A 15,567-nucleotide genomic window follows, 5' to 3' on the forward strand; every position below is an offset into this window, starting at 1 on the left:
ATTGTCTCATAAAATCGGATGTGCCTGAAGATAGGAATAATGCAATGATGGTTCTTCTTTACAAAAAGGGCGAAAAAGAGCATATCAAGAACTATCGACCAATCAGTCTCTTATCAGTAATTTATAAAATCTTCACTAAAGTGCTGACATATAGGCTTGAATCCAAATTGAACGAAGCTCAACCAAAAGAACAAGCAGGATTCCGAAGGGGATTCAGTACAATGGATCACATCCAAACAATCAGGGAACTTATAGAGCGGCACAAGGAGTACGAATTACCATTGTGTATGGCCTTCATTGATTTTGAGAAAGCGTTTGTCTTCACATCTGCTGTTGTTAAAGCTCTAGATATAATTGGGGTAGAGAAGACTTACATCAACATGAAGAAGAAAATATATGACAAAGCAACTGCAATGATTCTTTTGGATAGAGGAAAAGCAAAGATTAAACTTGGAAAAGGAGTCAGACAGGGTGATACTATCTCACCAACTCTCTTTACTGCTGTTTTAAAAGAAGTATTCAGAAAACTGGAATGGGATAAAAAAGGAATTAAAATAAATAAAGAGTTTCTCAACCATTTGCATTTTGCAGACAACATTATTGTTATCAGCAGTAATGCAGACAAACTACACTCATGTCCATAAATTGAGTATAATGCCAGCTAAGGCAAATAAAGGTTCAGAAACAAAACAAACGTTACTTATTCATAAAGCCAATTTATTAAACAAAAGATAAAGAACAAAAACGATGGTCTATGTTTGATACCATTCATAAAAACTACGATTTTTGCTCCCTGGAGCAATTGTAAAATATATCTCCTTTACAAAAACTTACTATTACATGGTTGGTATGATGGTTAATACATTGTATGTCTCCCATGCGATGAAATACAGTCCGTACAACGCCTAAGCATGCTGAGTATCAAATTATCGATCTGATCTTAGGGACGATCACTCCACTCAGCAAGCAATGCTCTCCGAAGTTCCGGTACACATGCAGGAGGTGGTTGACAGGCTGCAACTTGTCGGCAAAGCATGTCCCACACATGCCTTATCGGATTCAAGTCAGGTGAGAATGCTAGACATTCCATATGGGTTATATCCTCAGATTCAAGGCATTCGTTTACGATGTTTGCTCGGTGAGGACGGGCGTTGTCATCCATAAACACAAATTCTGCGCCCATGGCACCCCTAAACAATCGTACATGTTCCAGAATGATGTCCCGATAAATTTGGGATTTCATGGTTCCGGTTTGAACATGCAGATCTGTTCTGGAACCCAGTATAATTCCACCCCAAACGAGCAATGCTGCACCACTGTAACGGTGTCATTCAATGATGTTGTCTTGGTGATAACGGGTACCTGGCGTTCTCCATATGAAAGTCTGACGTGAATCAGACTGCAAGCTAAACCTGGACTCGTCGGAAAACATCCACATTGCATGTTCTCTACTCCAGGCTAATCGCTGCCGACAGTGAGTTGCCGTGAGCGGAACACATCTGACAGGCCTGCGAGCATATAGACCAATATCTCCCAAACGTCTGTACACGGTTTGCCTTGAAACTGTGGTACCCGTGGCTGCAGATAGCTGACGAGACAGGTCGGATGCTGTGCTCCGTCTGCTTCTTTTGGCAGTTACTGCCAAATACCGGTCTTCATTCGGCGTAGTAACTCGGTGGCGACCTGTACTGTATCATCTACTGACATTTCCGTTATCTTGGAATCGTTGCCAAAGCCTAGAGATGACACTTTGGGCAATTCCAAGTTCCTCGGGTACTTCCATCTGAGTATGCCCACATTCCAGGCGGCCGATAATTCTACCACGTAAAAAATCATCCACATGCGTCCTCTGTGTCATAACTATTCGCTTATGGCACTGAGCGCCTTACAGAACTCTTGTGAACAATTTTACTTCTTTGCCACCATTCCTTATATACCCCCTCTCTTACACTCTCGTCATTGTGACGTATTATCGGCATCATCTGGGGGCTTCCTGAAATTTGCATATCCAGGGCTCCCACTCAAAAAATGAGAAACAGTAGGAAAACGCAGGACTAAAAAGTAGGATGGGGGAGGGTAATCCCCTTAGACAACATAATCATAGCATAATAGAAAAAAATTCCTAAAAAAAATAATTTTAATTTCGAATAAACTTTTTTTTCCCTAGCACTAGTTCAGTCAAGCCAAAACAAAATGACAAATGGCTTGGTTACAAAACCAATTTTTGGCCAAAACAGTGCACTAGCAACCCCAAATAATTCTTTGCTGTCTCTCCTCACACATATCACATTTTTTTTTGGAGTCTTCCAAAGTGAAGAGCTTGTCAACTCTCTTCGACAAGGCACAGCAAATTTCGAAGATGTAAGTTTTTTAAGAATGACGCACCTTCGAGACCACGTTCAAAAGCACAATCCAAAATGTGTAAATTAGAAGATCCGACGTAAATAAGGCAAGGTGAACCAGATAGTTTTACTGTGTGGTTCATCATTTTTTTAATTTTACTGTTTTGTTCATATTTTACTGTTCAATGCCAGTGTAATCATTTTTGACAAATGGAGCACTTAAATTTCTAGCTCCTTGCTAAGCATTGTAAATATTGTTTATGCCTCTTCATGGCTTAAAAATACAGAAGACAACTGAAACTGAATGCTATTGGGTAACATCAGAATCACCAAACCTAGAATAGGCCTATGTATCGAACTGCTGTAATAAATACAAAATTATTTTTTCATCCAGACAGAAGTTTTTAATGACTACTATACTTGTTGAACCCTCAAACTAAGCAAATGAAAAATTAATCAATCAAATGGTCCACATACACCCCCCCCCCTCCAAACTACCTTAAAAATGATTCAATTTCTGCTTTGGCAGAATCATTAATTGCATTCTCCAACATTTGTAATATTTGGCAATATATCAATAATTTCCTGCTCAATTAAAATCAATTACACACATTTTGTCGATAGGATTTGGTAAAAAAGTAGGAAAAGTAGGACAAAAACTAGAAAGTAGGACAACAGTAGGAGATTTTACCAAAAAGTAGGAAAAGTAGGATGAGTGGGAGTCCTGCATATCATTCTTGCAGATGTGTGTGAATTCTACGGGTGAAATTTTTACTTTAGATTTCGATTTCCGTGTGATTCTGAATTATCCTTAATTTATGGACATGAGTGTAGAAGAAATGATACAAGAATTGGTGAAGGCAAGTATTCAGGTGGGCTTGAAAATGAATCTGCAAAAGACTAAAGTTATGTTCAACCCCTTTGCATTGAAGAGGACAATCTTGCTCAACAGAGAGATAGAAGAAGTAGAAAGCTATGTATACCTGGGAAAAGAAATCGCCATGGACAACGGAATCATAAATGAAATAAACAGAAGGATCAGGATTGGATGGAGCACTTTTGGCAAAAACTGCATAATTCTGAAGAGTCACATGCCATTGTGTCTGAAAAAAGATTTTAACCAGTGTGTGCTACCAGCACTGACTTATGGAGCTGAAACATGGAAACTTACAAGCAAGACGATACAAAGGCTACAGACAACGCAAAAGAGCATGGAAAGATGCATGTTAGGCATCACAAGAAGAGACAGAAAACGAATCACTTGGATAAGAAACCACACAAAGGTATAATATCATGGAAAGAATCAAACGTTTGAAATGGAAATGGGCTGGACATATTGCAAGAAGACAGGACAACAGATGGACCACAAGTATTCTAGAGTGGTACCCCCATGGTGTTAGACGTCTGAGAAGGCGCCCCCATGCAAGATGGATTGAAGAGATCAGGAAAGTGGCAGGAGTCAACTGGATGGCTAAAGACAGAGCAGAATAGAAAAATTCAGAGGAGACCTCCATCCAGCAGTGGATTGAAAATGGTTGTTGATGATGAATGGTAAAAATAATGGAGACATTTTTACAAAACCTTTGTGTAAATATGGATTAGAAAAATTTATTAATAAAATTTTCATGAAGATTTGAATATTATGTTTAAGAGAACGATAATTGAAATTTTCGTAAAGTTTTTTATACCTAACAATTTTTTTTCTGATATGATTTTGCATTAAATATTTATGAAAAAAAGGTGATCTTGTACTTTATGACTATGAGCTTTATTTTTGTGATCAATGTGAGGGAGGGCAATTGTTGGGTAGAAATGCAGATTTTCTTTTCCTGTGATCATGCATCTTATGTTGATCTGCTCGCGTCGAGCAATAAAGATTTTTTTCCTTTTCTCTCATGCTGATGTCGTTATCTTTATTTTTGAATACGGCACCATTTCATTGGTTGTTTTGTTCGTAGCACCAGGTGGGCGGATTACTGATCGTATATATATAGACTGACAAGTGTATTTACCTTTCTTACTTGCCCTGAATAAAACTGGTTTTGATGTCGATAGTTTATTTTTAACCTGGCCTGACTGACCTTCTAATTTTCAATTTTAAATTTAATGACTGAATAAGAGAGTGGTGCAAGAATTGTGATGCCTGTGCTGCTCACAAAGATAATCTGAAGCACACCCGTGGTCATCTTCAACACCACAACAATGAAGCACCGTTCGAGCGAATCGCCAAAGACAGGATCAACACTCTGGGAAGATAAAAAACCTCTACGATGTGAGGGCCACGTCTCATGAATTCGAGGAAGGAGACACTATCTGGCTCTGGAACCTGAAGCACTGGGAAGGAGTTTGCTGAAACTCCAGACGTCATGGAAAGGACCCCATAGAGTTGTGAAGAAATTGAACGATGCTGTAATTTGGATAAAAAAGACTCCATCGTCAAAATGCAAGGTGGTCCATCTGAACAGACTGGCTCCCTACCACAGTGAGTTATTAAGTACGACTCAACGACATGAGGATGTGGGATTGAGGAATTGTTAGGATGAACAATTTTAAAGCAGGGGGCAGTGTTACGAAAAATATCGGTAACAATTTGTGGAGAACCCCTTAGGACAGTAATCTCCTGTTGTCAATCAATCCGGTAGTGCAAAAATAAACTCTAATCTTCTAGATTGATCTGGAATGTCTCTTATGACCTCAAGGTGGAGGGGCCACAAAACTGGAACTAAGCAAGAATTCTAGAATCTTCGTCATGTTTATAAAGATCATGCAAGCCAGAGCAGTAGTCAGTGTTGTTGAGACTAACCTCAATGCAAGATTGTGAATAATTGTAAACAGCTGTTTTCGGTGAATAAATCTGTGACATCCTGAAAAAAAGTGCTTCATCCTCTGACCATTTTAAGAACAGTATCATAAGCATGTTTACATGGGAGATAGAAAAAGCGGGTTTAAAACCTGCTTAAAGAATTTTCACCAATGACTGCTCTTATTTCTTTCGTTACAAAGAAAAAAAAGTCATCAAAAGAACTCAATGCTACCGTAATATTAGCAAATGTAAATGGGGCTATAGCAAGAGAAATAGGTGTTCTTACAAAAATTTGATCCATATTAACACAAATATTTATATGCATTTCTATGAGAAATCTATACATAAACTCACATGGTTGTCATCTGTTCCCCCCTATTGTGTAACAAAGTATTACTATGATACAAAACAAATTTTTAGCTATTAGATTTGATATACAATTTACCTTGAATGATCATCATCTGGAGGACTGGGTGTGGGTCCTGTGGGAGAATAACTAGAAAAATCCCCTAGCTCTTGAGATTCATTACTATGACGGAACCTTTAAATAAATATTAAAAAAATGTTATGCAACATACAGTGACACATTTTTTTTAAAAAACCACAAAATTTCAACACAAATCTCATTACAAGTTGAAAACAAATCAAAATGCAATAACACTCAGATAAGCTCTAACATCCACAATAATCCTGGACTACAGCACAGATTATATACATTAAAAAATAAATTAAATATGCTCTACATAATAAATATGCATCAAAAAGACCAAAATACAGTGAAACCTGTATGAAACAGAATGTCAAGAGACTGAAATGATATTTCATTTTGGACAAATTTCCATTTTATTTAGGTGCAAATGAAAGCAATAATCATTGAACAGACTATATTTTGATTCCATTTAACAACGGTTTACATCATACAGATTTCACTGCATATACTGGAAATCCTGAAATATACACTGAAAAAATCTTGAAAAAATTGTCAAAAATGGCAAAATATTCACTAAAAAGAGGAAAATAAGATTTAAAAATCAAATACTTCATCAAAAAGCAAACATGGTTTTTAAAATTCATATTTTCTACTTCTTTGTGCATATTAACACCAATATTCTCATGAAAATAATTTCGGTATGTTTTCTTCAAAAAATTTTTATTTACTAGTAGCTGCTCTTAAGAAAAGCAATTTTCTCTAAAGAGAACTGAATTATAAGTGCAGTGCACAACAGTAAAAAAACTGGTGAAATGAAAAATGGAAAATTCCTTATTCGAAAAATTGTAAAAATGTGATTCAGCTTTGGTAGAACTTAATAATATAATGCTTTTATTCTGAAAATTCTCCAATTTTATGCATTTGCTTACATCATTCCCAAAAGATAGAAATGCATTTATGCATTTGCCTATTACATCCAGGCTCAAATCACGGCGTAAAAGAGTACAAAAGCGGAGAAAACCTAAAGTTGTTACTTTGGTGTTTAACATACGCGTGGTTATGTCAAAAGTAACTATGTAAATGATTAGAAATTGACTAGATGAATAGGAATGACAGTTTATACTGTATTTTCAAAATATCATATTATGCACCCCACATCTTGCTGTAGCAGCCACATGTATCACTCGTTTTTTTCTTTGATTTTGATATTAACTCTGCATGACATATGCACTGGACCTCTCTAAGATATTCAACTTTCACTAATTTGAACTTTCACTGCACAAACATTTTTATTAGAATATACTCATTAAATGCTCAGAATAAATTAGAAATGAATAAATCAGCATGAATATTGAAAGTAATGAAATACTTATATCAATTTTGATGTATGCTGCATATAGGCCTGGTAATGTGGGTCAAATTGCAGAGGCCATGAGCATTTCATACAAAAATAACTTTTATTATTCTCAATGGATTGTGACTGTAGGGTACAGGGAAAAAAAAGCCCCTTTTTAACATTTTCATTCAACTATTTCAGCCATACTTTTCTGTATGAATACCATTAATTTTCATGTTCTTTATCATTTCTCAAAATATTCATAGCTTTAAACATCCTGATGCTTATTTAAATTTAATATACAGAAAAATATCAAATTCAAACATTTGAAATAATATGTTACCTAGGACTTCCTTCTTCTGAGGGGAAGAGAGGAGAATAACTATGTAATTCAGCTGGTGCTTGGGTAATATTACTTTGCTGGAACCTATATAAAAAAATAAATACCAAGAAAAAAAATTATATTTATATTACTATTGTGAAAAAATACCACCATTCTTTTGACCAACAAAAATAACACCAATCATACACACATTCTTTATAGAAGGGATGGCCAAGAGCTAACCAGAGAGGTCATTTTATGCGGCCCCCAACCAGCTGAAAATACTGTGAATTAGATTGTTTTACTGATCATTATGTCAACTATTGATTTCAACAGCTAACTTCCTGATTAACAGACTATTTATATTCGTTATTTCTAGTAACGATAGTAATTTGCTATGTCCTCATCATACTGCCTTTTCGAGAGCAAAAACTTCTCAAGAAATTTTTTTAGCATTACGTTCAACGCCACCTCATTGGGAAAGGTGACTACTGTCGGTGGCCTCTGTATTTGTAGCTGAATACATTTGATATAACGCTCACAGAAACAAAACTTTTTCAAAGTGTATGTTAACTCAATGGCACCTCAGCAACTTTAACTTTATGTGTGTATATATATACAGGGTGATTATAAAAAAACTATCCTGACATATGGGCCCCTAACTATCATACCATTCACAGAAACTGAATGAAATTTTGGCATAAGGTATTTTGATGTATGCGCTCAAGAATGATATGGAAAACAACAGTGTCACTCTAACAGTTACGGTTACAGAGAGAAAATTTCGAAAATTTCAAATGGCAACACCAAGTTTTTTGTATTGGAATGTGATCTCCATTGTGAAAAACCCTAAATAGCGTTCGAACGGCAACTGTAGCATGAAAATCACCGGCGGTAGATAGGCTAAAAGTGAGGACAACCAATAAGGACAGAGAAGCAGCATAAAATAAAGCATTTTATTGTGTTTCACAAATTTTCCACATGACCTTGTGGAGGACTAATCAGGCTGGGATCTCAGCCGAAGAAACGGTGTGACGAATGAAATGAACATTAATGCTCTGGTGCACGGCAAAGTCCTTTTTACTTTTTCCTTGCCTAGCTCCGGGGATTTTCGTGCTACAGGTGCCATTCCAACGCTATTTAGTGTTTTTCAGTATGGAGATCACATTCCAATACAAAAAACTTGGTGTTGCCATTTGATATTTTCGAAATTTTCTCACTGTAACCGTAACTGTTAGAGTGACACTGTTGTTTTCCATATCATTCTTGAGCGCATACCTCAAAATACCTTATGCCAAAATTTCATTCAGTTTCTGTGAATGGTATGATAGTTAGGGGCCCATATGTCGGGATAGTTTTTTTTTTTATAATCACCCCGTATATAGGCAATGAAAATCCTACTAAGAGCAGAGATATATGATGGTCAGGTTCACACTGTAGCCTAAAATTCAACTGAGGAAGTTCTGAAACCAGACATGATGATTATTTGTGTCGAAAACAGAAGCATTTACCTCCAAATTTAGATATGACAGGCTGGTAGCATTCCATGTTGAAGCAGACTGACACTTATACGAACGAAAATACTGATATCCTGTTTAAAGCAGATAGCTCTCAAGTAATAAAAATATATATTGCAAATTTGGTTTTAAGCAATAATATATGGACATACAGGAGTACCAAGTAATGGTGCATGTGCACACACTTTCACATCTACAGGTAGTCTCCCTGGTCCACATGATGGTCAATACTATTCACCCAACTAGCTTTTTGCAAGCTTTACATCATGATAATAAAACTTCTCTCCAAGTCTACTGGCGCATGTATCAATTTCTCAAGTATCTGTTCCACACATGCCTCCCACACAACTCGCCAAATCAGGGGCAAGGACAAAACAATTGCAGAAAAATTGTCTGTAAAATTCAAATTATGGACGTAATTAAATCATTTACAGAAGAAACAGTAATTTTTAATACATTGCATTTAGCTGGAAAAACAACCAGGTAAAAAATGAATATGTATCAGTTTATGAAGTGGAATCCAGGGTAAAATATAACTAAATTACCCATATTTCACCATATTACATTTGGCAGAGACAAATTTGCGAGTTTCCTGGGTCATTTTACTGGTGCAGCTTATACCACACAAAGCAAAATTCCTAAAATGGTATAAATATCCAATCATTACAATTCACTCACAGATGGCAGCACTGAAATTTCAAATGCAACCTTAGATACACACTCAGACTGTTAGGAACCTATTCACATGCACTTCCAGCATCATCGGGTTATTAACTTCTTTGTGGACAGACAATAATAAAAGAATGGTTCCTTGTTTATGAAGAACCTTTGAACTTTTGAAGTAATACAGTTTCAGAGGCTATTAAAAACACCATTGCAGAGGGATTAGCAAAGGATATTGTTGTATTTAAAAGAGTTTAACATTAGAGACAAATGCTAATGGAATAAAAATATCTTTGTATACAGATTTATCACACTATTAAGTATCATTTTAAGGAGGATTCACACTTTAGTATGTAAAGAAAAAGTGAATAATCGAAGGAGTTACCTTGAATTATCATCACTAGGAGCAAAAAGAGGAGAATAACAACGTTCCTCAATTGATGTTGGAGTGTCATTGCTTCCTTGCCTGGACCTTGTTAGATAATAGAATTAAAATATGAGAAACTAAACAAATCTAAATTTAATTTGTTATAACGATAGAAAAAATAATTATTGTAGGAACTGTTGCCAGATTTTTGAGAAGGGTGGTGTGCTAGTTAGGTTGTTGACCAACTGGTTTGAGTTTTTGTTGGTGTGGAATGATTCGAAGAAGTCCGAGTCAGATGGTGAGGAGCATTTTTGAATAATTTTGGCAGAAGAAAGGTCAAATTCATGGTCAAAGGACCAGCAATGTTGGGCTATACATTTAGTTTGACCTACATATGATTATCTGCATGAAATGATGTAGATGCCCCTAGTTGTTGAGTGGGTCAATGGGATCTTTTAGTTCAGAAGCAGCTGGGTTTATTGACGGGGTGAAAATCACTGAAAAATATTTTCGAAGGATTTTAACAATGCATTGGCTGTTTTTATATAGTAAGGCAAAATGATCAATTTTTTGTGTCCAGGTTTAGGCTTGGTTGCGGAAGCATTAAAAAAAAATTTGCTGTGTAGATTATCAATAACAGCTGTGGTAGCCACACACACCATCCACTGCTATTGCTTTTAGGATATTGAGTTCAGGTACAAGTAGCATCGGTGAGCAGCAGATATTAATGACTCGTTTCACATATGTATAGAGCGAGGCTAATTTTTGTGCTGGAAGATGCGCAGATAGGTTGTGTCTGGAAACTGCAAATGGTTTTGTGAAAGACAGTGGTAGAGAAAGTTTTTTCGTGGCGAGTGACCAATACGTCCAGGAATACAAGTTGGTTATTGTTTTCTTCCTGTATAGTGAATTGGATGCAGAGGTTGATGGAATTGTAAGTATTTAGAATATGGTCAATGTTAATGTTACGGTCGAGAAGGATGAAGCAATCATCAAGATATCTGATGTAAATAGGATATCAAATTGCACGGAAGAGTTTTATTTCAAAATAGTGCATGTAGATGTCATTAAGCACAGGGCTGAGAGGATTTCTCATGGCAAGACCTTTGGTTATGTGATAGATTGTTTGTCTTTCAACAAACAATTCCACTATTTAGAAATAAAACTCTTTCGTGCAATTTGATATCCTATTTATGTCAGATATCTTGATGATTGAACGAGCACAGGAGATAAGTAACCAACCAAGACTTCACCGGCTCATCCATAGCCCAACATTGCTGGTCCTTTGACCATGAATTTGACGTTTCTTCTGCCAAAATTATTCCAAACCGCCCCTCACCATCTGACTCTGATTTATCCGAATCATTCCACACCAACAAAAGCTCAAACCAGTTGATCAACGACATAACTAACACACCACCCTTCTCAAAAATCTGGCTACAATATTAGTTATCTGGCTACAATAAAATAGTTCCTACAATAATTATTTTTTCTCCATCAGCATCACTATCACATTCTCATTTGTGATTAGCTTCACCATTATTTTCTTTCCTCCTCCTTTGCTCTTGTTGATGGTTCATTTTGAATTCAACTAGTCTACAACAGCGAGTAACTCCAGCTATAAGGAGTATTTTCACTATTCTTTCTTTGCTACTGATAAAGAAACTTCATATAGTTCCGTAACTCGTTTAGCCGTGGTTTCTTTTTGCAATTTTGGGTCTACACATGTTGGTCTTTCCCTAGTATTGTCTCACCCAAAAGGTAATTAATTTTTATCAAAAAAGAGTATCTATATAACCAAAGATAAATGTAAGAGGCCGAAAAACATTAATTTGAGTTGCTACCACAGAATTTGATCCATAAGAAAATAACATTGTCCTATCTAATGAGCACGTAAGAAAAAAAAATTGATTTTCAATATTCATATAAATATTAAACATAGAAACTTAATATTCTTCATCTGAAAAATTCCAGAAAATTTACAATTAAAATATTTTACTTGTTAAATGATGTCCCTAAATTCATGGCATGAACGCAAATGGATGATTGAACATATCAAACCCATAATGATACATCATATTTGCTTGCACACATTGGTGTATGCAAGATTATTTTGAGCTGTTTTTCCTGAGGGTAAAACTGAGCATTTAGGAAAAGATTGTCAAAATATTTACTTCAAAATAAAAAATAAAGTTTAAAATATACCTTTGAATAGATGGAGGTAAAGGTGGAGAATAACAACGTATTTCAGCCGGTGCTTGAATATTTTCAGACAAGGCATCATTACTTTCTTCCTCAGCAACATTATCACTGACTGGAATAGTGAAAATATAATAGAATAAGCTTAGAAGAGGATCATTTTGTGTATGAAAAGTTAAAAATTTCAGAAACTTGAATAAACACAGGCAATGCAAATGTCGTCTTAAAGCAGCAGCTTCAATCACGGCAGACTAGTAGACTGGGAACATGCCTGAGTGGTGCTGTGGTAAGATGCTTCCACTATGAAGGTTCTTGTCAAGGTCCACAGGTTCGAATCTGGGACAACATCAGGAACAAGTTTTTTACAGAGCCATCGATAGATGCAGCCTTCATTTCCTACCCAACTTCACTGGTTGGCAATTGCCATATGGCAATATGACCAGAGTTGGTGTGTAGGACAGTTTTTCCCTCATTATTTTCCTTGACAAATCCTTATAATGAAAGTTTGGGTGTGACTGCATTTGTAAATTTCCAAAGTACTAGCTGTTTTACTTAAAGGATGGGGGGGGGAAGGAGTTATAATTCCATTAACACAAAACGCCAATCAATTTTGAGTGAATTTGATTGTTATGTGTATGTTACTGCCAAAGCCTGAAATGGGCAAATTCCAATTTCGTTGAATAGACCCGGCCATTATCTGAAATTCCAACTTAAGCCAGCCAGTTCACTAAGTGGCTGGTGATCCCTGGCTAGGGTTAACCATCCTCCTTTTTCATGTCATTTCAAGCAACCTTCTATATTTCGGAAAATTTGCCTTTTTGTCCTTTTTCATATTAACAGAATTTTTTTCCTATATTGAAACACATATTTCTTCATTGATACTAGTGTTTGTGTTTTCTTTTCCCAAACACATTCACCAATAGTCGCTAAAATTCCTAGGATTTCTTCCCAATTCTGTTTTATAGAGTTGGGAATAATTGTGTTGTGGCCGGAATAATTGGATCATCTATTGTGTAAATTTCAATAGTGACATCACTAAGAGTGCGAGTGCAGTTGTTCTTTCCAAGTTTCTGAATCCGGTAACCCTATCCTTGGCCGAAATCTGATAACCAAAGTCATGAATCAGGATCATCATCAAGCTGGCGTATTTTTTTCATGATAATTATGTCCATGTTAGTTATGGCAACCCATTAAACCACACACTCACGATGCAGTAATCATTTTTTTCTCCAAAATTTGACATGAAAAAAACTTCATATAATTATTTATAAAGTTTTTTTCTCAAATTTCACTTTTTTTCTCACTCGTCACATGGAGCTAATTCAAAATACAGATGCTATGTATAGACATGTATCACATGTTGGCGATTTAAAAAAATGTACCTGGCTTTAACTGGGCCGTCTAACATCAGCACATCAAGCTTCGGCCAGGTACTTCTGGCCACTTCGTGAAATGGCCAGCTGAAATCCAAATTATATCTGAAATTTGCACTTCAAGCTCTGGCAGTAACATATACAAAGACATAGCTGCCAACTTTGGAGAATGAGAATTCGGTAGGTTTTCCCGCTGATCCAAATTCCGTACAAAAATAAATGTAAAAAAGATCTTAAAACATTTTAGGGATTTTTCTCATTAGTAGAAGGGAAATTTTATGGATATTTTCCCGTTGCAATAACTGACACCGTACAAGCCATTGCCAATCATGGCCAACCAGTAGGTTATAGTCCTTGGGTTAAATTACCTTACTCTCAAAAATCAAATCTCACAAACCAAAAAAATGTCTGTCTGGCCCAAAACAAGACGTACAGATGAAGCAGATACACACGATCGTGCCAATTTTGGATTTCAAAAGGACGGATTGACGCTTGCTGATTGGCAAATTTTGTGTTTTCTCCAAAAATTAAATATTTTTGTGTTTCAACAGAATGACAACAATTTGCACATTATGAAACAGGTTTTTTTTTTGGGTAAATTCTTTGCAAGCAATTTTTTCCCCTAAATTTAGGGATTTTTATAATTATGGGCAAAATTTGGGAGATATAAGAATGTTTCAAAAGTCTGGGAGATAGATAAAAATTTGGGAGACTTGGCTATGCAAAGATGAAACATCAGGGAATGACACTATGCAGAGTTTATCTTTGATAAGCCTTGAAAGTAAACAGCTCCATTAGTCAAGTATGGCTGCCAATCCTTGTTTTAATATTATATTTTCAAGATATTTTCCAGAAAACATGAGCTTTTTAAAAGTTTAGAATACCACACATGGTTATTGTCTGATGGCATATAAACTGCTCCAGTACTCAATCATGTTTTTCCTCTGGCTGCATCTTGGTAAAAGATTTTTGTTTTCTGCATCAAAAGTAGTTTACAATGTTTTGTACACATTTTTTTTACACTTTGTTTAATAATTGCAGGGCCTAGTGTAACTAAAGGTCCATATTTATTTTTGCCAAAAACTTAAGATTTTCCAAGTTTTTGTAGTCTAATTTTCCTTAAAAATTCTAGGTAATTTTTATCAAAAATTTTATACATATTAATTATAATCAATAAAAAATTATTTGTATTAATTATAATAATTAGTTATCACAATAACAAATTGTAAATTATTACATTTATTTTATAAACGCATTTATGCTTTTCATATACACGTGATGGAAAAATGGAACATAACCAAATAACATGCGATTTCCCTTTTCTGCATTATCACTGTCTGAAAACTTTCTCCAACATCCTTAAAATATTATAGGATATCACTAACTACAATTCCCACAAGATTCAAGCATTCGCTGTTGTTTCCTTTGCGCCATCAGTTGAAAATGTAGTTGATTTCGCTGCATCACAATTCTTTGTATTTTGCTTTTACACTCTGCATTTGCATTAGCGCTAGAACCAAAAACTTGAGATATAGGGGAATTTTTTTTTTAAATCTGGTTCGCTTATGGAACTCCCATTTCACATGCCTGGCATGGCTCTGTACAGCTTATCTGCCAATGTTGCTCAAATTGAACGTTTTGATGAAAAGCCGGCACCAAACTTTATACAGGTCATTTTTGCTGTTTCAACCAAATCAGCCTACTGAAGAGATTGATTTTCATCACACTTTCTAAATTGAACAGTTTTTTCATCAATCATCCTTTTCCAATAAAAAATACCCACGTGGAAATCATGATATACATGTACTTTATCTGGCATTGCTCTCTGAAGTCATCTTAAAAATTACAGTAACTGAACTTTTCTGATACTTTTCAGCTTATCTTCCTACGATGCACAGTTATGGTTAGTTTTTGTAAACACTTTGTATGCAGTAATGACAAGATTAAAGCAATATGCTCTTTCACACTGACTTCATTTCTCCTCAGCAGTGTTTATGGTTTTTTGGGGGTTCCATTGAAAGATTTACAATTATCAATTTACAATCTTATCAGATCAGAATTTACGTTCTCGATTTCCTTTTACAAGGAAAAATTTTTTTTCTTCTTTATTATTTTATTTTCTGATCAGACAACTATCTGATTTTCCACACACACACACAAACAGGTCAAATGTAAGAAATTTCCAAGTTTTAAAATAAAAAATGGGCTATTTGCC

At 35.5% G+C, this 15,567-nt stretch overlaps 1 protein-coding gene across 9 annotated transcripts in view; it reads right to left on the reverse strand.

Annotated features, from left to right (window-relative positions):
- The window catches only part of HUWE1 (HECT, UBA and WWE domain containing E3 ubiquitin protein ligase 1), a 564,154-nt gene that overhangs the window by 186,612 nt on the left and 361,975 nt on the right, over positions 1-15,567 (reverse strand). For all 9 annotated transcript variants that reach the window (XM_089233267.1, XM_089233272.1, XM_089233273.1 and 6 more), the window contains 4 exons: positions 11,986-12,094; positions 9,799-9,885; positions 7,255-7,338; positions 5,591-5,686 (listed from right to left, as the gene is read on the reverse strand). In XM_089233267.1, coding sequence (XP_089089393.1) covers positions 5,591-5,686; positions 7,255-7,338; positions 9,799-9,885; positions 11,986-12,094 — 376 coding nt within the window. The remainder of the gene's footprint in view (positions 1-5,590; positions 5,687-7,254; positions 7,339-9,798; positions 9,886-11,985; positions 12,095-15,567) is intronic.

This window comes from Pholcus phalangioides, unplaced genomic scaffold (assembly GCF_987345545.1).
Source record: "Pholcus phalangioides strain wild (caught in Gottingen) unplaced genomic scaffold, Ppha-v1.0 ptg000007l_1, whole genome shotgun sequence".
Taxonomy (NCBI): Eukaryota; Metazoa; Arthropoda; class Arachnida; order Araneae; family Pholcidae; genus Pholcus; species Pholcus phalangioides.